Source organism: Anas platyrhynchos, chromosome 3 (assembly GCF_047663525.1).
Source record: "Anas platyrhynchos isolate ZD024472 breed Pekin duck chromosome 3, IASCAAS_PekinDuck_T2T, whole genome shotgun sequence".
Classification (NCBI taxonomy): domain Eukaryota; kingdom Metazoa; phylum Chordata; class Aves; order Anseriformes; family Anatidae; genus Anas; species Anas platyrhynchos.
Window position 1 is genome coordinate 74,400,811 of NC_092589.1, and position 21,508 is coordinate 74,422,318.

General features: G+C 36.7%; 1 protein-coding gene across 5 annotated transcripts in view; it reads left to right on the forward strand.

The window, feature by feature from the left end:
- The window catches only part of ATG5 (autophagy related 5), a 77,555-nt gene that overhangs the window by 12,103 nt on the left and 43,944 nt on the right, over window positions 1-21,508 (forward strand). For all 5 annotated transcript variants that reach the window (XR_005264366.2, XM_027454761.3, XM_027454762.3 and 2 more), the window contains 3 exons: window positions 328-406; window positions 6,560-6,722; window positions 19,368-19,462. Coding sequence is in view for 4 of the 5 variants with exons in the window: in XM_027454761.3 (XP_027310562.2) it covers window positions 328-406; window positions 6,560-6,722; window positions 19,368-19,462 (337 nt within the window). In the remaining variant the exon portion in view is untranslated. The remainder of the gene's footprint in view (window positions 1-327; window positions 407-6,559; window positions 6,723-19,367; window positions 19,463-21,508) is intronic.

Here is a 21,508-nt window from a genome sequence, read left to right on the forward strand (position 1 = left end):
TCGTTGAGCATTATGATCAAAAATACTATTTTGAAGGATTGTGCAGAGCAGCTGTAGGCTGGTCGTGCTGTTGCAAAGCTAACGGTGTTTTATGGGCACAGCTTAGAGATCACTGGTTTAGATACTTAATCTGTGAATTCCAGGCTTGATTCTGCTGTAAAATGTAAGTCAGTAATACCTGCCTGTATATTTTTTCTGAATAATAGTACATGTTAAGTCTAGGAGGAAAACAGCTAATTACATTTTGTAAATGCAGGCAAGCAAACTGTTATATGTAGAATAAATATAAAAGCTGTGCATTTAATTTAATACCTTTTCATTTTCTAGGCATTACCCGATTGGTTTGCTCTTTGATCTCCATGCATCAAATACAGCCCTTCCTTGGAACATCACAGTGCACTTCAAGGTAAAATTGAAATACACCTTAGGTTAAGATTAATTGAGCATAAGGTTACATGAGAATTGAAAGCTAGGAAAAAGTTTCATAATTATTCTTATTTTACAAGGAAGTAGAAGGTAGGACTTTTTGAAGAGGAGAGTGATCATTCTTTAGGAATCATCTAAAATTTTTTTGTAAATCTCCACCTATTTTCCCTGAGACTGTATGTGCTTTCAAATTACCTTCTTCTGAAAATGATTCTATTATGATCTGAAAATCCAAAATAGTTTTTCAAGATAAGTTACGAGATTGTCGGTGCAGTTGAGTTGATAAAAGGGAAGAACTTGCCATAATGTTTTTAATTCAATCATCTCAAGTTGACTCAAGATTCAGGAGATTGAGAAGTGCTCATCCCTTTAGGCACATTAGCATAGATATGAGATACTGCAGAAATCCTTGATGTCAGTGAGTGCTATCGCTCTTTGAAGTTGTACTTCATGTGTGTCCCCTTTAGAGAACTGAGTGAAATTTTTGGTCGTGTGACAGTTTAGTCACAGGGGAGACATTGCTTTGATTACACATTGTAAAACCGTTAGGTATGACTTAATAGCACTACTGATCTTTGCTCAGAAGAGTACTTGCGCAGGGTTAGATCTGGTGCGGTATTCTTTCTCTGACATGCATTGAGAAGGTGATGTCAGGTATGTTTTGAAGTCAAAACCACAAGCAGAAATCACAGTATCTAACTGTGAAACATTATTCTTTTTGTTGTACTATAGAGAAAAAGCAAAAGGAAAACTGATCCAAAAGAAAACACTAGGTTAACAAGCTTTACTCTGTGTGATTTGAGATGAAATGAAAAGCATACTGGGAAGCAGTTAATGCTGAATGTTCTTGTTCAAACTATTCCTCTATTGAAGGTGTTTCAGGAAAGATCTTGCAAGGAGGAGTAGTCTGATTCTTTTTGGAAGTATATGTTCTTGTAATATATACTTCCATGTGTTGAAACTTAAAAGTGAGTGAGTTAATGAATCTGAAGATGGGGATGTTTTTGGAACCATTATAATTGCTAGACTTCTGATATATGCCGAAGAGGTGAGATGAAGAAACTTCCAAACTGTTTTGAATAAACTGCAGGGTGGCTAGTTTCATAGATCGTGATTTGATTGTTGCACATTCTGGGAGCTCTGGAAGATTAACTGCGACAAGGAGAAGATGTTGCCATCCCAAAGAAGAGCTGTCTTGAGAAATAACTTGCACCACCGCAGTGATTTTCAGTTTCATGTAGTAATGTAAACTGACCTTAAATGTCCCTGCATTTCTGTTAGCCAAGACATCAGCTAATTTAAGTTTGTCTCAAAGCTGTACATTAAAGTTCAACAGAAATAGTTTACCACTAAGGAAGTGTTATTTTAAAAACTGATGTAATTTAGTTTTTAAAAACATATAACACCTTGGATTAAGCACCTGCTTAATCTCTTCCTGTTTTTGATGTAATTTGAAAGTTTATTTAAATTAACCCACCTTAATGCTTAAAATGAAAGCATAACTGAAATGTATCAAAGTATATCAAAATGTTGAAGACATTTTCATGTGTTATAATTCCTTACAATTTAAATAGTTTAGGCATGGGATTGCTACCTGGATTGTTCTTTTCATTTGTGTGTAGTTACTCTTTAAAGAGCCAGATACTTTATTTAACTTTGATAAATAGTATTAGATTTTTGTAGTCTTTAACTTCTGCTGTCATGGCTTTCTCCTGTCTTTTATAAAAGTATACAGTCAAGAACAGAGAGCTCAAAAACTTTAGTAAAGAGTTTTTTAACTTCTTGCTTTCCTATCAATTTTATTTGTTTAAAGTTAAAGACATTACAAGAAAAGATGACACTTTTTTTTGTTCAGCAGAGTTTTGAAAGTTGGCAAATCTCTGACTTTCCTCCTGTGTTTGATATGCAGTCCAAATAAAGAACACAATTATTGTTTGTATTTAGGAAGCAATTTATTCATACCTACTCTGGTATGCAATCAAACATTCATTTGTGCAAAACAGCATTCATTTATATCTCTAGTATGAAGTTGAAATGTAGTTGCCTTAAATAGTCATAGATGAATGAACTTGAGCAGAGTGCTAAGGTCCATGAGAATCGTGAGAAGACATAGCCTGGGAAGTTGCTTTTGTTACCCAGGTGTGGCTTTATGGGAAAGAGGGAAACTTTATCCCTTCCTGTTAAATTCATCTCATGGAACCCCGCAGCATGCTTAGCACTGTTCCTGTTCTCAGCAGGCTACCCAGCTCTCCAGATTTTGGGCAATTGGCAGGAGGTGATGAACTGCCCTGGAAATGCTAGTGCTACAGGAGGAGGGAAATCAGATATGCCAGGTGAAAGGCTAACATTTTTCCTCTGCTGAAACCCTTACCTGCTGACCCCCACTTCTCTATGCGTGACCTGATACAGAGGACAAGAAACTCCCATCTGGTTTTGTACATCAGCTGTCTTCCTTTCTTGGTTTTCTTAGTTCGCAGTAGGTCAGGTGGAGTGAAAAGGAAGTAAGTGCTTTTCCATGCATTACATAAATAAATTGTAGAGTATACATTGTTTTTTGTTTGTTTTTTTTTTTTAAAGACAAGACTACTGAAGGGTAACTAAACACAAACACACGGATGCTTCCCCTGCTGCTGGATATGTTTCTTATGGTCTTTAATACCATGTTATTGGTGTAACTTTCTGTAAAGTGACCCTAATGCTTACTGTCACAGTATAAACAGGTGTTCCGTGAACTAGAAAGAACTGATACATAAGTTTGGGTGGAATGGAGTTATGAAACCAGACTGTTGAAATTACCTGCTATGTTTTTGGAACAGTTTTATGTGAGAAGTTACATAGTGCTCCCGTCTGTACAGATGATACTTTCTTCTTTATGACTAAATTTATGCTGTAAATGTCTGCTGATACGTGAAGCAAAACCACTTCAGCTTTCTAAGAAAATCCCAGTCAACCCTTAGTAACTTTTCTTTTAAAGATATTGACCATGGAGGGAGTAGGACATCAGTAATGAGAACACTTGAATTAAAGCTGCCGATGGGGTCTGTTAAAACTTTTTGCAGATCTCATAGATCTCATCCTTGTATAGCCAGAGGTGGCTACCACCTTGCTTACAGTTCTCTTTCTTCAGGGAGCTGAGTCAAGTTGTTTACATTTCACTTCTATTTCCCAAATAGGCAAGTAGAATTAAAAAAAAAAAAAAAAATTACATATTTAAATGTGTTTTTTTTTTCTGTGTCCTAATTCATATCAGTGGGGATGCCATATTTTTTTGTTGGTAGTCTCATGTGGGTGAAATTGTTTGATATGTCCCTAAATAGATGTAGCAGTGGTTTTTTTGCTCATTTTTTTTCAGCTTCTACTCATAAAACTGAATAGAAATGTGCCAGTGTTTTTCCTCTACAGGAAAGAGATAGCACTGAGATCATAAGAATGCTTTCCAGTCTTCCAGTGGGTTATCCTTTAGAAGCTGGGAAAAGGAATCATCCTATACCTTTGTACTACTTTCCTCTAGCTTAGCTAGTTGTGATAAGTTTTAGGTATCTCCTTGCTGTTCTGCAGACCACACTGTGTATGTTCTCTGGAACACATCCCCAAGGAGTGGCATTCTCTGTCATTTGAAATTTGTTGGAGGAAAGTCAGCATGTTGATAGAAAAACTCATATATTTAAAAAAATAAACCTGCAGTTCAACACTTAGACACATGTAACAAAGTAGTTCTTATATTTGTTGTTTTCTCAAAGTCAGCTAAACTTTAAGCTTTAAACTGAAAGTCAGTTTCTAGGTTCCTGTATTACTGGGCTTTAGGTACATTCATTATTTTATCTTTTTTGAGGGATGCCAGTGTCTTGCTTTAAATTTTACCATGTAAAGAATTTTTTTGATCTTAAAGTGTACTATATGATTCTTTTTTTTTTTTTTTTCTGGATTTGTTACCAGAATTTACTTTATTTGAGCAAGTTAGTTAAACTTCTAAAAGTATTTTACAGGCTTTTACAGATGTCAGCTGGCAACTAACAGACCCAGTAATGTGTTCCATTCATCTTGGAACCCAATATACTCAGCTTTGTAGGAGAGAAAGGGAGTGAGCTGTGCTTGGAAAGAGCTTTCCTTTCTTTTCTGTCCTCTTTAATGTCTTTGTGTGTCATTCTCATATAAGAAACAAGGTTTATCTACATCCTTAGATTTCTAGTCAACTGTGTCCATTAGTCTTAGGTAACAATAGCACTCCTTTTGCAAGTCAGGCATCAGCCTGTGTATACTTCCAAGGAAGAAGGTATTGGCAATCTTCTCTTCCCATTACATTCCTGTTTTTGCAAGATAATTCATCCTTTTGATTCTAGAGTCTGGGTTGGCTAACATAGAGAGGAGCCACTGTCTGAAATCTTTAGCCAAGAGAAGAGAAGACGTGGGTGGGAAGGGAGTGTTATCAGTGCTTGTACATGCAAAGAGGATGGAGCCGTGTTCTTGTCAGTGGTGCCCAGTGCCAGGGCAAGAGGCAAAGGGCACAAACTGGAACCCGAGGGGTTCTCTCTGAACATCAGGAAACAATTCTTTGTTGTGAAGGGTGACTGAGCACTGGAACAGGTTACCCAGAAAGGTTGTGGAGAGCTACAGAACTGGTCTTGGGCAAGCTCTGGGTGTCCTTGTTTGAGCAGGGGGTTGGACCAGATGGCCTCCGGAGATCCCTTCCAATCTTATGATTATGTGAATGATCTTGTGATTATGAAATGCCATTCTTTAATTCCTAACTCTATTCAATAACCTAATGAAGGGGCAACTATTGTTCTTGTCCTTCAGAATTCCCTTCAAGTAAGGCCATTCCCAACACTTTCATATTGCCAGCTGTTACTAGTTCTTAGATATTTTGAGTTCCCACAGTCTGAAGCAGTTTGTGTGTTTTTTTCCTGATTTGTGTGGAGGAGGGCAGGTATGGGTTTCTCCAGCAATATATCGCTCCTATTGCGACTTGTTAACTGTGTTGTAAAAGCCTTTGAAAAATGCCCCATTACATGTATTTCCAAAAAGGTTTTGATAGGCCTCAGAAAAACTTTTCAAAATAGCCAATTTGTACTGGGTTAAGAGAAAAGGTTCTCTTGTGCAATAACAGATGAGAAATAAAGTATAAAAGTATGTGGCAAGCCCATGTTACAAAGGGGAGTACTAATGATGCCACTCTGATTTGATCTGTGGGGTTGAGCTGTTCAGCACAGTCATAAGCAGCTATGAAAAGGGGATGAATAAGGAAGGGATGAAACAAGGTGAGTTTTTAGAGAACTAAAGACGATGAATTTGTGTTACTGAATGCTTGTATTATAGGATGGCAGTTGATACTGTCAATAAAAGAAAAATCAGGGAAAGAACAACCCTACTGTATATCTACACCAAGATATTAGTTAATATCCAAAGGGACCTGTTTTGTACCTGAACAAGATGTAGTACTATAGTTTCTTAATAATTGAATCAGGAAAGGTAGTTAACATTTACTGAGGGGGAAAAAAAAAGCTGCCTTAGGAACACTAATTCAACATCTATGATGTTGACTGTAGTGCACCAATTGTAACTAAATAAATGGATATGGAGTCACATCACATGATGTAGCAATAGACATGTATTGGGTAAAACTGGGATTGACAAGGATTGCCAGCATTTTTGAAGAAATACGTTTGTAAATGGCCTATATGCTATAATTCTTGTATGTGGATGATAATCGAAGGAAACATTTTTTGAAGACCTACATAACAATGTGTGTTAAATTTTCAGTGACAGTTGATAGGAATTGCTAGAGAGTAGAACGTGCACTTGAAAGCACGTTAAAATGCTTCATTTCCTGAATTTGAGAGGTAAGGGCCTGAATATACCCACTGATGTATTTAAACGTATTTATCGAGTTGAGGTTGAGTGATTTAGAGTGATTTCTGGTTTTACAGAAAATTGTTCAACTTTATTTTTTTTGGAACGTTTTTCACTGCAAAAGATTTCTTTTCATCCATGAGAGGATGGATCTTATCTTTAATAAGTAGAAGATCCTAGTGTGCTTCTGTTGTATAAATATAAACCAGATTAAAATAATCTTTTATTCCTCATCTTCTAAGGTCCATGATATATTTATTTCTCTTGATCTTTCTCTTTGTAGAATTTTCCAGAAAAGGATCTTCTACACTGCCATTCTAAGGATGTGATTGAAGCTCATTTTATGGCTTGCATAAAAGAAGCAGATGCTTTAAAGCACAAAAGTCAAGTCATCAATGAGATGCAAAAAAAGGATCATAAGCAACTGTGGATGGGGTTACAGAATGGTAATACACTGCATCAAATAGTAATTATATTTAGGACTAGCATGCTAATAATTTTCATGATGATACCGGTTTAAGTAATGTCATGGTAAAGAGCTCTTTTATTGAAAACTAAAAAAAAAAAAAAAAAATCAGTAATGTGATAATCCAAATGTAGCTTGAGATATTCAGTTTTCTTGAATTAGGTCATGGCTCTGTTTTAACAAAACAAAAGAAGCAACGAAACAAAGTGTTTTCTGCACTTCCATGCAACTAGTAGTCTCTATGTGGTAGACACCTGGGGTGTAAGTGGTGTTCAGTATGAACTATCTTAACCCCTAAAAGAAAAAAGGGTCGTCTCCTCTATGTTTAAAGGTTGTCACTGGTAGGCAATGCCCACACTTTCAAAATTTGCCTAGTAGATTAATAACTTTACTCCCTCCACCCACGCCAAATTTAATTTTTTATTCCCGATATTACTGTTGCTTTTGCAAAGATCTTGCATAGATCAGAATTGAATTGGAAAAAATCAGCGATATAATTCAGAACAGCATGTTAAAATGTTCTTCCATTGAACAGAGGGCACTGTAATGCAAAACATAACCTTTTTTTGTTTTCCCTGTCTATTTGTACTTGTCATAGTTCTTAGCGGCATGTAAGTTGAAAAGCTATGTAAATATTTCAGAAACTGCTAGCTGGAAGGGGTGGTAACATATGAAAATGTGGTTTCCTGATCTCCTGAGTTGTATTATTACTGGTAGTTTTATCTTATGGAAGCTATACGCATGTTTAACTGTGTTGAGATACAAAACGGTTAAAATTAAACTCTTCCCATGTGTTTATAAGGAAAATTAAACAGAGTAGGAGAAGCTCTGAATGCAAGAAGACTTGAGGCATATGTTTCCTTTAGACATGAGATGTCACATGAGTTTGGATTTAGTGTGCTTATTTAATGAATATGTGGGTTTTCTGTTTATTTTTTGTTGTTAAGCAGTACTGCCTTTAATGGTAATGAATTATTACTCCTGTAATAATTTTGAAGTCTGAGTGTTTATTAGAAACTCTGGTTTCTAATTGACGTAATTGGGGGAGAATTATAAATTGAGGAGTTACCTTTATTTGATATTTGACTGGTAAGATCTGGAGGGGGGATGTAGTAATTATGTACAAAATTTACTGGATACAAACTTGCATTTTTTCTGGTTCAATTCAAAATACTTACTTTGACTGCTTGAGGGATTGTTTTGTATAGGTTATTAGTCAGCAAACTGACAATATATCCACTCGTGTGAATTAACAGTAAATAAAGGAGTTCTGGTCCACCAGGAGCCAGAATCCTTGTAAATGGAGATGTTTCCCTAAAGCTTACATTGTTACAAATCAATTGAAACTGTGTTTTCAATAATTTTGCAAGAAAACTGTTCTGTAATAGTATTAGGCGTGTAAGCAGTTTAGTTTGAGAGAAGCAAAATGCTGTGTCAGCATCATTTTGTTTTCTATATCGAGAATAATTAGCTTTATTGGGAAATTAAGCCCTGCCCCTTAGTCCTGATATTCCTGTTTCCAGGAGTGCACTGCATGTGCTCTATTTGTTAATGTTTTTGACAATTAAAACTGTGAGACCTCTAATGTGTGAGTGAATTATGTTGGCGGCAGAACAGATAACTACATAAAGAAATGGTATGAATTAAGGTTTTTTTACTTAAGCAGAAATTACAGAACCTCTAATGTATACCCTCAATATATAAGGTAAGAGAACAGGTCTGTAACGTGTTCTTTCTGTACTCACCTTAGGCTCTATCTTTTAGCTGATTGTTTGTCTTCGGTTCTAGGCAAACAGAATTTTTGGTTAACAACAGAGGCTGCCTGACATGGCTGAGTTCAGGAAGGTTTCACTGTATTTAATGAGAAATCGCACCTGTGGAATGTGACACCTAAATGTGAAGTTTAAACAATCTTTTGAATACTTTCAAATGCTAATTTTAATTTCTCAGCTCTTCATAAAAGAGAAACAAGAAAAGCTTGTGAAACCAAGAAAATTCTTTTTAAGCACGTTGTATCTTTCAGTATGTTTTTATAGGCTTTCGTTTGAGATGTAATAATTTTAAAGCTCTTTGTGAAACAAGAATGAATGACCACAAAAAAGAAAAGAAAGTAGCATTTGCGATAACTGCTTTGTAAGTAACGATACATCTGCAGGCTTTTTTTTCCTCTCAAACTTCAAACAATTTTCTTCAGTTCTCAAATAAAGGAAGTGTTTTTTCAGTTTAATAAATTATGGTAATACTTATGGGGTTGGAACTGGCTGATCCTTAAAGTCCCTTCCAATTCAAACCATTCTTCGTGTTACTTCAGTATTAAACTCGTTTTGGGGGAAAAAATACATTTTTGCTTGTTTGGAGAAATGTAACTACTAATTACAAGTATAATTTGATAGAAATGCCTCTGAGGAGAAGGAAGTACTTGAGCAGGTAGCGTGAAAAGCTTTTTAGTTGCCTATAGATGCCTTATAGGGGAAGGGCTGTGATAGTGAATTTGAGGAAAAATCTTGTGCTGGTAACAGCTGATATGTATTCATAAAACCCTTTATATCCCTCCTCTCGCTGGTTCTGGTTTTGTATTGATCTGCTGTGAAATCAGGCATATAAACATACTTTTCTGCCTGTTCGTTGTGCTGTGGTTTTGCTTGTTCCTCAAACTACAGTTCACAGAATCACAGAATGGTTGGGGCTGGAAGGGACCTTAAAGACCATCTAGTTCCAACCCCCATGCTATGGGCAGGGACACCTCCCACTAGACTAGGTTGCTCTAGCATTGTTAGTTGATTTCTGTCCATAAAATACCTATTTCATAGCCAGAGCACTTCTTTGGGATGGGTACATCTGTGCTCTCCTAATTTTCATCAGCATTGTGGATGCCTGAATGTGGTAGGGAAGCAATAAAGCAGGGTATGGAGCTATACTGTCCTCTGCTCCTTTGTAAGAATTGTTAAAATTCTTTGGTCTGATGAACTGATGGAAAATGTTACTACTGTTCTTGCTATAATAGTGTTATGGCTGTTTCTATCGTGGATAAAGAGGATTTTCAAGTGGGTGGTTTTTTCTTCTTGCCTTTTGTGGTGGAAAAATAAAGGCTCTCTGCTTTGAAACATTAAGACTAGGCCTAGTGATGACTCAGGATCAAACATGAAATTTCCTCTTGTTTTAGAGGGAGAGCTGTATTTTTTGCATGGTTCAAAGAATTAATGTCTATAACTTCAGCATATAATAGTTCTGATAAAGGAAGGTTTTTAGGTTCAGCACAGCTGCTTTTCATCAGATGTGGAGAGACAAGCAACTATACCCTGAAGTTTTCACAGGCGTCCTTTATATCTGGTGAAGACTAGATTTGGTATTTCAGATACATGAGTGGAGGAAATAAACAGTAAAAACTCATGACCACTTTTAAGGCTTCTTTATGTATTATAAAATATAATGAAGTCATTACTTTACTGCAAATATTATGGAAAAAGAATGTAATGCTTACTCATACTGTAGGCTTACCAAAATTTAAATGGCCATATTGAACTGCTCTTATTAAAGGAGAAAAATCCTATAAACATTCAGAATATGCAATATTTAGTCTTTTAATTTGCTATCTTTTTCTCACCTTAGTGACAGGATAAGGCCTGTGTTTTCTTTCATTTCTTTCTCAATCTCATATTTAAGTCCTCTACCTCTTAGGTGTAGAAATCACGTTTTTCTGGGTTATCACATTCCTGTTTAGAAATGTATGAGCTCCCAAGGAGTGATACTGTCATACATTATCAATATCTTTTTTTTTTTTGTGCTGCATGGCCCAGTCAGGTTTGATATGCATGTTTATCCTCTTTGTAGGGAACTGGTGGTACTGATGCTGTTCTTTACCTCAATACAAGATACACCTGCATTGGTAACAGAACAAATTTGTCATCCTAACTGGTCATTTGAAACTTAAATTAGGCAATGTGTACTTAGAAAATCTTCAGGAATTTAACAAGAGAATGAATGAACAAGCCACCAGTTTTTAAATCACGAAGCCATCTTTTTTTCTTCTTCCCTTTATCTCTACCAAAACAGGAATATCTGTCCTTATTATATTTGCAGAGATTTGTCTAACTGAAGAAAGATGAAATGATTCTGTTGAGCTTTTAAAATGTGAGTGTTGGTTCAGAGGATTTTTGAAAAAGTCATTACCTTCCTGGGCTGGTCGTTAACGTTTGCTTGGTGTGCATCTTTTTTTTTTTTTCTTAGAATTATTGTCAATACCGACTTATTCTGGAGTTAAGGGAGCGTGACATACCTGAAATGGTGAAGGTGTTCATGTTATGCAAGCTGGTGAGAGCTGGATAAACGTGTTTAGAGAGCTCTGCAAAAAATCTGCCCAAGTCTGTTGTGGTGCTCAGCTAGGGCTAATAAACCTGGCTGGATTCAGACAGGCTGGACTGGCAGAATGAATCCCAGGCTTTCCCTGGGATTTTTGGGAGGAGGTGATGTGTTTTGCTTTTTCTGATAGTGGCCTGTGACAGTCTTCAGCATTAGTTCTGTAGTGTTTACTGGTTTGTTACCCTTTCAGCAGAAATGACTAACCCAATGATGTACCCAGATAAGGCTGCCATACTCTAACACACCCCAAATACCCAAAAACACCCATGAAAATACTGTTTTACTTAGATGCCAGTAATGTAGAACTTTTTTTTTAATGCCTCCTGCTTTCTTCGTAGCACCCCCCCCTTCAAAGGATGCCATTTCCTGAGGTATGCTGAAGGATGCACAAGGTATATCTGTCTGAGTAGACCATCTCTAAAAAGCAGACTTCATTTTGGGAAAGAATTGTCTTTAGTTGTTGAGGGTTTTTTGCTTTACAGTGTGAAATTATTCAAAGTTACTTTCTGCTGGTAAACTCATGTTTTTTTGTGACAGACACCTTAATATAAGATTCCCTAACAGGAAAAGCTGTATTTGAGAAAAAAAAAAAATATGGGGGAAAACAAATCAGTTTAGAGATCTATACAGAGATATGGCACTCCATTTTCTTGCATACAATACCTTCTTTGCTCTTGAGTACCCTGTGTAAAGTATTCAGGCTGTCTGGATTTGGAGCAGAGGGCTGAAGAGGTAAAATTGTCAGGAGTGATTTTCCCTTTGACTAACTCAGGGAAGTCTGTAATAAGCCCTTCTGCTCTGTTTTAGCACAGTTTTCGAGCTGTGTTTCAGAAATAGGTAAGATTTTTTGTTTAATAATGATCAGTGCTTTCTTTTTAATTTAAGTCACAATACCTACTGAGATCTTCTGCTTTTAGGCTGCACGGAAGGCTTAATTTAAGTAGGAGTGTGCTTTTTCACATCTGAATAATGGAAAGAAAGTAGTCCTTCATGTTTTTCTTCCCCTGAATTTTTTCCAGATAAATCGATGACCTAGAAATGAGGGGAGGTAGTGTTGAGGAAATAGTGCACTTAAAGTGAAACTTCTTTTTAGGGAGGATGTTTAATAAGTGAAAAGAATGGTGGCAAGGTGTGGTTCCTTTGTGGAAAATAGAAGGGGGAGGAAATGCCTTTTGGGGTCTGATAGATAACCTGAAGTATGAAATGCTGCTTTGTCATACAGCTTTCAAAAAAAAAAAAAAAATAACCCAGAAAACTTAAGCAATGTGCTTTGAGTCTTTAACTTTAGAACACTACTTTGCTTTGAAAACTCATGCAAAAATACAGCATAAGAGTATATGCATTAAATGCACTGATCTCAGACCTAAATCTCCAACCTAATCATGTAATATTAGGGTGGAGATCCCCCCCCCTTTTTTCCCCTGGATTTAATCCATATCTCGGTTTATAATGTGGCTTATAAATTTGCTGTTTTTGTAACTAGAATTTACAGCTCCCAGTACATGGGGAAGTTTCTCCTGATTGTTCTGTGCTTGTAAACACTGGTGCTGTAGTGCATGCAGGCAAGGTGGGGTGAATTAGTCTGAATGTACAGACCCAAGTAGTCAACCCTGAATCTCATAGTCCATTGTATTTTACTATTACTGCTCTTTACTTTCAAATTTTACAATCTTTACTACTTTTCTGTGGAGTTGTGTAGTAAAGTGCCAACTGAATGAGAATTTAGAGGATGAGTAAGATTTCTGGGCAACTCATCCTGTGGAGAAACTTTTTTGAGTCATGACTGTTGTGCAGTTGTACAGCAAAATTGTGACTACTTTAGATGTGTAAGTTCATGTTCAGTGTTGTTACTTCTCTGATGTGAAGAATTTTTTCACATTTCTGTAGCTAGCTTTCGTCACGTTAAGTAGAGCAGTCACCTACTTCCTCTCTCTCCGTATCTGATAGTTACTCTTGTCTGAAGGCAGCCTGAAAGGGCACACAAGCTTGTTTGCCCTCTTCAGTGGTGGATTTATATTATATGGCATGATCTGTCAAAATATGCAAGTAACCTGAAAGTCTAAAGTCGAGTATATTTCTTTTTTAACTGGATGGTGGCAATGTGTAAAATTGAAAACAAGGAAAAAATCTTAAGTTTTAGTGATGCTATATCACTACTCCAAATTGTGTTCTCGAAGGGCTGGCACTGCACTGTGGTTGTCAACAGAAGCCTGATGTGTAGCTGGGTCTCCCTGAAGTCCTCGATGGTCTCAATTATCTGTTTTTATTGTATGAGTAAAAACAATGAGTTTATTAGATGGCCAAAAGTCATTTAGTGTGAGGTCTTTAAATATCTGAGAAATGACAATAGCCAGCCGTACGTAATGTTTTTAGATAGTGCAGATGGCTTTGGAGCGTTTAAAATCTCAACAAAGCTGCTTCATAGTTGAGGCATACTGCACAAAACCTTTTATAAAATTGGTTAAAATTGCTCATCAGATATCAGAATTACATATGTACGTGGAGCCTAGGCCTTTCTGGAAACCATACAGAAATTAAATTAATGCTACATTTTGAAAGGACTTCTTCCTAGCTTTAGCAGTTAAACATAGTGTTTGTAAGAGCACAAGTCAATAGAAAATACACTTAGTCTGTAGCATGCTGTTGCAGAAATGAAGATTAAGCAGTGAGCTGCTTTAGCCATCGCCCCCCCGCAGAATATAGCCAGAAGGTGAAGTAATTATTCCCTTTGGCTTAGCACTAGCAAAGATGCAGTGGGAATGCTGCGTCCACCGTGCGACCCATGGAGAAAAGAGATGCTGGCAGACAGAAGAGAGTCCAGAAATGCTGCTAGGGTCTGGAGCATATTATATTAGAAGAGATTGTGTTGTTTAGACTGAAGACGGGTCTGAAGATGGATCTAATAGCAGCCTTCCAGTACCTAAAGGAAGGAATTTTAGAGAAGGTGGAGTCTGACTCCTCTTAGACATGCCTCCATTGGCAGTGGAGTTGGGCAAGTAGTTGGTTTTGAGTTGCGACAGGAAGAATTCTGATGGGATGTAAGTGGGGGGAGTGAAAGCAGTAAAAATGTGAACCCATTGCCCAGAGAGTGATCTGACCTTGGAGACGGTCAAAACTTGACTGTATAAGGCCTTGAGCAAACTCATTCAGCTTTGTTTAGGCAGCTTTATTTTAGACAGGAGCTTCTATTCCAAAGCTCAGTCTCCAAAGGCACTTCCAATCTAATTATTCCTATGATTCTGGTGCATCAGTTGGAATCTCTGTTACTGTTATGGTTGGTTCTGCCCAAGTGCATCTAGCTGCACATCATTTCTGTGGTTCATATGGTTATTCGACAGTGGTGAACCACTGAGAATAGAAAAGTGTTGGGTTTTTTTTTTGGACTCAAGAATTGGACGCTTTTATGCAAGCCGCAAATTGGTATTGTTTGCATGGAATTAGAGCTGCAGCTCAATTCTGAGCATTTTTAAATTGTACAACTAGACGGCTTTAATAAGCAGCCCTGAATAGTACAGAAAAAAAATCATGCATATATGCCTTTTTGAAAAATATCCAGTTCTGGAGTCAGTATCCTGATAACAGTTGCATCAATATTGAATACATACACAAATTAATTCCTAATTATTAATATTTTTTTTCTTCTGATAAGTTTAAAAGGTTTTTTGTTCTTTTGACTGGCCATATACTACGACCACTGATTTACTGGAAGTTATTCTAGATATAATTTGTTGTTCTGTGATAATTACTCACATTCAAGTTGTCGTTTGAAGCATGGCAGCGGTTGAGTTTCAAGGAATGACTGTAAGACACTAACATGAATGAAGACTTTTTTTCCTGATTGTCTGAAGAATATTGCACCCACGTCTCAGCCTGAGAAAGAAGCTCATCCTTGGAAATTTCAGTCTGTATTATTCCTTACTTAAAGTTGCTTAATATTATTAGATTTAACAGCTACTGTCTGTTAACAACAACAAAGGTATTTTAAGCTATGACTGGAGTTACAGACAGCTTTTCAATGCAACTGTTACATATTTAGATTAATTTCAATGACTTTTAAAGCATCTCCCATTTTGCTTAATGAAGGAAACTGCAGGTCTCAAAGTATTTTCCTGTAACTGTCTTAAACTATTTTAAAGAGAACTTTTAAAGGCATGAACAATTTCAGTGATAGATTTCTGAACACTAAATGTATATGTAGCTTGCTCTATTTGTAAGTTTTTGAGTTCTCTTTAATTTGTTGCTAAGTTGGCTTGTGTACTGAGACTGTTGTTATGGATAACATTGTTCTTTCAGTTTTGTCACCTCTTATTTCTATATATGTAAATACATATTTTCAAAGTTTTTTATAGATTCTGTACATCTCTTTAATATCGAAGACTAATATCTGGTGTTTAGATGTGCACTGACTGCTTTTCTAATAAATTAATATTTATAAATATCAGTGATAGTTGAGATTTTTCAACTGGATCTCTTTTCCATTATTTGGTTATTAACTTTCTGATCTTTCACAAAAAACTCCATGAGGAGTTTTTGTATATAACTTCAGGCAAAGGTGTATAAAGCTCTTGTTTAAGAAATATGATTAGAGTCATCTAAAGCTTTCCAGCTATCACTAATGCCATATTTCTGTTCGGATCTGATTGCCTTTAAGTTAAATATTGTTTTTCAGATACGAACATCTGCCTTTTGCGAGTACTGTTTTTTTGCTAATACAGAAACTCTGTAACACATTGGTCAAGGACTTTCTCGAAAACAGATCATGGAAAGCAAAAGTAACCAGACTTGACTGTTATGGGAGTGTAGATATCACACAGACTGCACAACCTTTCAGAAGGGAGGGAGATGAGTGTGCAAAGTGCTTTTGCTGATAGGTACAGAACTTTTCCTTGTTCACGGACTTGAAAAATCAGTTTGGTTTTGATTGTTAAACTTGCAGCCAGTAAGCCAGTAACTTTCTGTCTTCACGTCTTTCTTATTGCTTTAGTAGTGTTAATAGCTTCCTTAAGTCTCTTTCCTATAAATAGGAGGTACTGACACCCAAAAATGGGAGAATGAATCCTTTCACTTATACTTTCAAGAGGATTTTGGAGGATGTTTTTTTAGTGTTGTGGATTTTTTTTTGTTTTTAAGCTTTGAATCTCAAGTTTTCTGCGGAAGCATCTAATCTGGATTTTGAATCTTTAGAATTCCAGCATTCAGCTGATGCTAATGAAAGCTCTTGCCAGGTCCTGTGTGTCTGTATGTAAACTGGTTAGCCTTTTCCTGATTTCTTTAAAATTTTGTGATCATTTCTTACACCCAACTTAGTTTCCTGCGTTAAAAATATTGCATATATAGAAGGTTGTTTGGAGGACAGCAGTAGAAGGCTATGAGGATAAATTATCTTGGATGTCTTCATGGAGAGATGTGTCTTAAGATGTCTGGCTCCATTGTATCTAGCTAATTTGCTAAGAGCTTTTTTCATCATCCTGGATATCAGGTACATTGGCAAAGCATACTTCATTATAAAATGCAACAAGTTCATTGTTCAACTGCTATAGACTTGTTGCTCTTACATTTAGAAACTATAGAAGCTATTAGAAATTTAAACATTTTGGTAAAATGAGCTTGTCTTGACCATGGGCCAAGTGTTCAGAGAAGAATATGATAATTTTAAATAGATTGACTGCCTTAAATAAGATGATCAGCAACTGGCTGGGGGAACAGAGGGAGGAGGAAGTGTTTGTGGATTCTGACACTTAACACTTTTAGGTTAGAGAAAGTCGGTGAAATATTAAGTGTTAATTAACTTTTGGAATTACATGCAGACTTGTAATGGTTGGAAGGGACCTCTGGAGATCACCTGGTCCAACCCCCCTGCCCAGCAGGGCACCTTAAGCATGTTGTGCAGGATGGCATCCAGGCAAGTTTTGAACATCTCCAGAGAAGGAGACTTCACAGCGTCCCTGGGCAGCCTGTGCCAGTGCTCTGTCACCCTCACAGCAAAGAGGTGTTTTCTCGTATTCAGCTGGAACTTCCTAGGTTTCAGTTTGTTGCCTCTTGTTCTGTTGCTGGGCAGATCTGAAAAAGAGTCTGGCCTCATCCTCTTGACATCCTTCCTTCAGATACTTACACATGTTGATAAGATCCCCTCTTTCTTCTCTTTGAGCTAAATGGGCCCAACAGAGCTCTCAGCCTCTCCTTGTCTGTAGCTGCAGTGCTGTTACTTTTTTTCAAGCTTGAAATGAGAAAGGATAGAGAACATTTATGGGATGATCTATTTAGATAGTGATGCCTGGTTCTTTTTGAAGAAAATCAGTAAAAAGTGAGAACCCACATATTTATATTCTGAACTTGAAGCACTATGACACCTTTTAGGACCATCTAACACCCCGATCTTCAGGTAGTTTCTTGTATTTATGCATCACCATCTGCATGGTTTCCTCTGAGGTGGAGAGGCTGAAATGAAGAAGAGAAGCAGGCTGACTGTGTATGGCCTAAGGTCAATTTTTTGTCCATTAAAGATACACTTGTTTGCAAGATATGCCACAAGGGACAATATGTTTGATTTCTTAGCATAAATCTCTTGCTTGCTTAGAATTTCTTCTAATCTATAAGATGTGTTGATCATCCCTGTTGAATTTTGAAGATAAGCTGTTAATTCAGCTTTCCTAGTTACTGCGATGTGAGTGTTGAACAAGTAAATTAACATCTATTTTTATCAAGGTAGGATCTGTACTGACATCTGTAAGCCACTCGCTGAACACTGTCCCCAACTCTGAGGGAAGTGTGCTAGATCTTACCTTCCTCTTATAGAGCTCATGAGGAGGATGCAGTTGGCTTTTGTGACAAACACTATAAGTAAACATCTGGCTGTGTCAGCTGGGGTTTCCAAATGCAGGTTTGCTTGGGTACGGCCAGCTCCAGGGCCATTGTTGTCACTGTCCCTGGCTGAGACCTGCAGCTGGTGAGCCCGAGGGTAGCACCCATTTCTGGCGGGTGCCGTGTAGTGCTGACTGTGGTTCAGGTAAATACTTGTCCAGAGGTGCTTGCTGCTAATCAGGAAAAAAGGGTGTGGAAATACTTTGAGATAAACGTCAGGAAATGCTGCTGCAGAATACCTGGCAGAAGTTTGTGTACAGTTCCTGTGAAATTCCTGCTGTGTGTCATATTTGGTCAGGAAAAACATCATCTTAAGAGCTGCCCTAAGTGTTAACCGTGTCCTTTAGCAAGCTGACAGGCATCTGTGTGCTCTATGCTCAAGTGAAGCAAATCTGATTCTTTTAATTTTTGGCAGTTGCATTGTTATCTTTATTCAGTGAACAGATTTCTCAACTTGACCTTGCTTCACGGTGACTGAATTCTGTACCAGTTACACCGTCAGTTGCTCCGAGACTCACCTGAACATTGCTCTGAGGAAAGAGAATCAGAGTCTGTGCTCTTTCTGAAGAGCCATCCGCTGCAATTTGTCCTGAAGTTTTGTTTATCATAGCTCTTCGTATTCCTTTGTCATTTTTTCTATTGTTTTCTTGATTTGAATAATTGATTTACTTCTGTAAAAGGATTTACTCCTTTGGGCCTATGTTGTCCTTCATACATCTTAAGCACAATATTCCATTCAGTTCTTGTATTGCCTGAACAGGATGAAATTGTGTGCTGCCTTGGGCTGTTTTACCAAACCTAGTCACTTGGATAGTACAAAACAGTTTTTCAAACAAACTTATTTTCAGGCTATGTCATGAAAGTGGCAGTATACTTTCAGATTAGATCATACATGACTGAGGATTATTTTAAGGTTTACATATCGAAATATAAACTCTCCAAGAACTTTTTCCACTGCTTTCTCGTTCATCTATGCTTTGCACCTATTGCTCACCGATAGTTATGGCTAGTTAGATGTTGTAGATGTTTTTAACAAGCTGTGAGGCGATGTGGACCAGTAATAGCAGAGAGTGTAGAAGAATGCACTGTTAATTGAGGTAATGCAGTCCATAATTCGTGGCCTGTTAATTCTTTAGTGGGGGAGATGTGACATGACTTCAAGTTGCTTTCTCTTTCAGTTCAGTAAGTCACCATATCACTGTTTTCGTAGGACAATGCAGATGGCTTACTTCTGCCTTGAGACTAAATCGGGTAGAGAAATGTAGGGAAAAGAAAATTCATACAGGCCAAATTCTTGTAAGAAGTTTGCATTTGCATGTTGTTCTAATCATGCCTCACTTACCTCTTGTAGCTGAAGAATTATATATGTTATTAGTATTAACAAAGTCTGCTTTTACCTTCACAGATAAATTTGAGCAATTTTGGGCTATAAATCGAAAACTCATGGAGTATCCTCCAGAAGATAATGGATTTCGATACATCCCATTTAGAATTTATCAGGTAGGACACAATGAAATAAAACCAATTTTACCAAACTGTTTTACTAAGGTGTCAAATATCATTGTCTTGGCTTTTCAGAATTACACAATCCCTTTTCCAACATACGGTAAAAGTTTGTATGAATTAGTAAGGACAAGATGGACTGTATTTATTCTAATAGGTAATTACTATTCATTGTGTCATAATGTGTAATACATGAAAATGTGATAAAGCTGGTTAGAAAACTTATAAAAAACACAAATTCTGTCATTAAAAGTAACTGCTAAATATGGAGACTTTGAATGCAAAATGTGCTTTGAAAAGCCTAACTCAAACATTTGAAGAGCAAGTTTTTCCCTTAACCACTGTGTAGGTTGCTTTTCTTGTTGGCATTACAAGGCAAAAGATACTGCATGGGTCTTGCGTCTGATTCTTACCTTTGTCTTTTAACTGTATACTTTAAAATATCAAGCTAGCTTTGAATATTTTTTCCAATTTAATACACCAGTGCTATTTTCTTAATAGTCTTTTTGGGGGCCTTGGAAACCTTAAAATGCTTTGATGTCCTTTTAGTTTTTATAGCATTATGGTCATGATGAGGTTTAGAACTAAGCATGTTTAGAAGCACGTACAGAATATCAATTAAACAATTCTTCTCTGATCTGTCTTTTGAAACATTATCATCTATTTACACTCGAGTCTTGCAACTGTCACTGTAAAGAAATCTCCTATTCATAGCATTAAATGGTGTGATACTGCTTTATAACAGGTTTAATGATTCATTTAAAATATATAAAGCTAATATAGTCTTACTGTGGGACTGAAATAATTTTTAATGTTAGATATAAGATATTTACTGTCATAGTGAAACTTTAGATTGAGAACGGAAGTCAGTTATTCTGTCAGAGATCATACCAGATGGCAAGGTTAGTGCAAGTATCAAAAGATGTATCTGGAAAAGCAGTTCACTCGCAACATTTTGTTTGCTTGACAACTAAGTTGTTTATTCTCCAATAGCTTTTTTTTAAAAGTCTGTTTATAAAAACCACATACATGGGCATGCAAAGTGGAATTTTGTTGTTTGAATAAGGTAGGAACTTCTAAGCCATGGGGGAAATTTTCTGTGATATCACATGATTTCGTACTAATAAAGTTTACTTAAATATTAAAAATACAGTAATATCCGTGCCTTTAGTCAGTAGTACTTATCTTTATTCATGTTGCCTTTTCTATCAGAAACCCTTACTTGCTACAATTTAAGCTCCAAATGCCTAATTAAGAACAGAAGCTCAAACATAAATAGAGATGGTGCTGAGACAACCTTTGAGAAGGTTGGTCTATATTATTTTCAGTGTTACTGTTCTTAACATTTCTAAATATTTTCAGTGATGTTCCCTTTTTTTTAAAGGTGGATGCAGGTGTTTCTGGCATCTTTTGTTTGCTGTGTTGCTTTGTGCACTGGTTACTGCTTATCATAATAGTCAGTGTTCAGAGAAAATTTCAGAAAGCTCTGAGAACAGTGAGATTATAATTTGACTCCAAACAAGGAGGTAATTTCTATAGTTTTAACAAATTTACAGTACTTAGTGACAGACATGCATGTGTGGAAATAATTGAATCAAAATACTCTTAAGATACATTTAACCCCCACCATGACAGCATTTACATTATTTTAATGGTGGCAAAAATCAGCTTTGCGTTCTAATTGGTTGCTTGCATATTCCTACATAAATACCCAAAGATCGGGTTAGCCTGGATTTGTAATAATTAGGCTTTCATTCCTTATGTATTTTTACATAACACTTTTGTAGATAAGTAAACCTGAGTGGGTGGGTGGCAGGAATTCAGTACACGTTGCCTTCAAAGGGGAGAGTTCCTCCTCTTATTCTCTACACCTTCTATTATCCCCAAAATATTAGAAGAAAAATCTGTGAAAGGAACTGCCTGCATTGTGTTTCTTGGCTGTGTGAGGCAGATGAGTTTGTTTTCCTTCAAAGAAATGTGCTTAGATAACGGTATCTAAGAAAAATGAGTTTTTGCAGCAGTTAAAAAAGACACGCTGAAAAT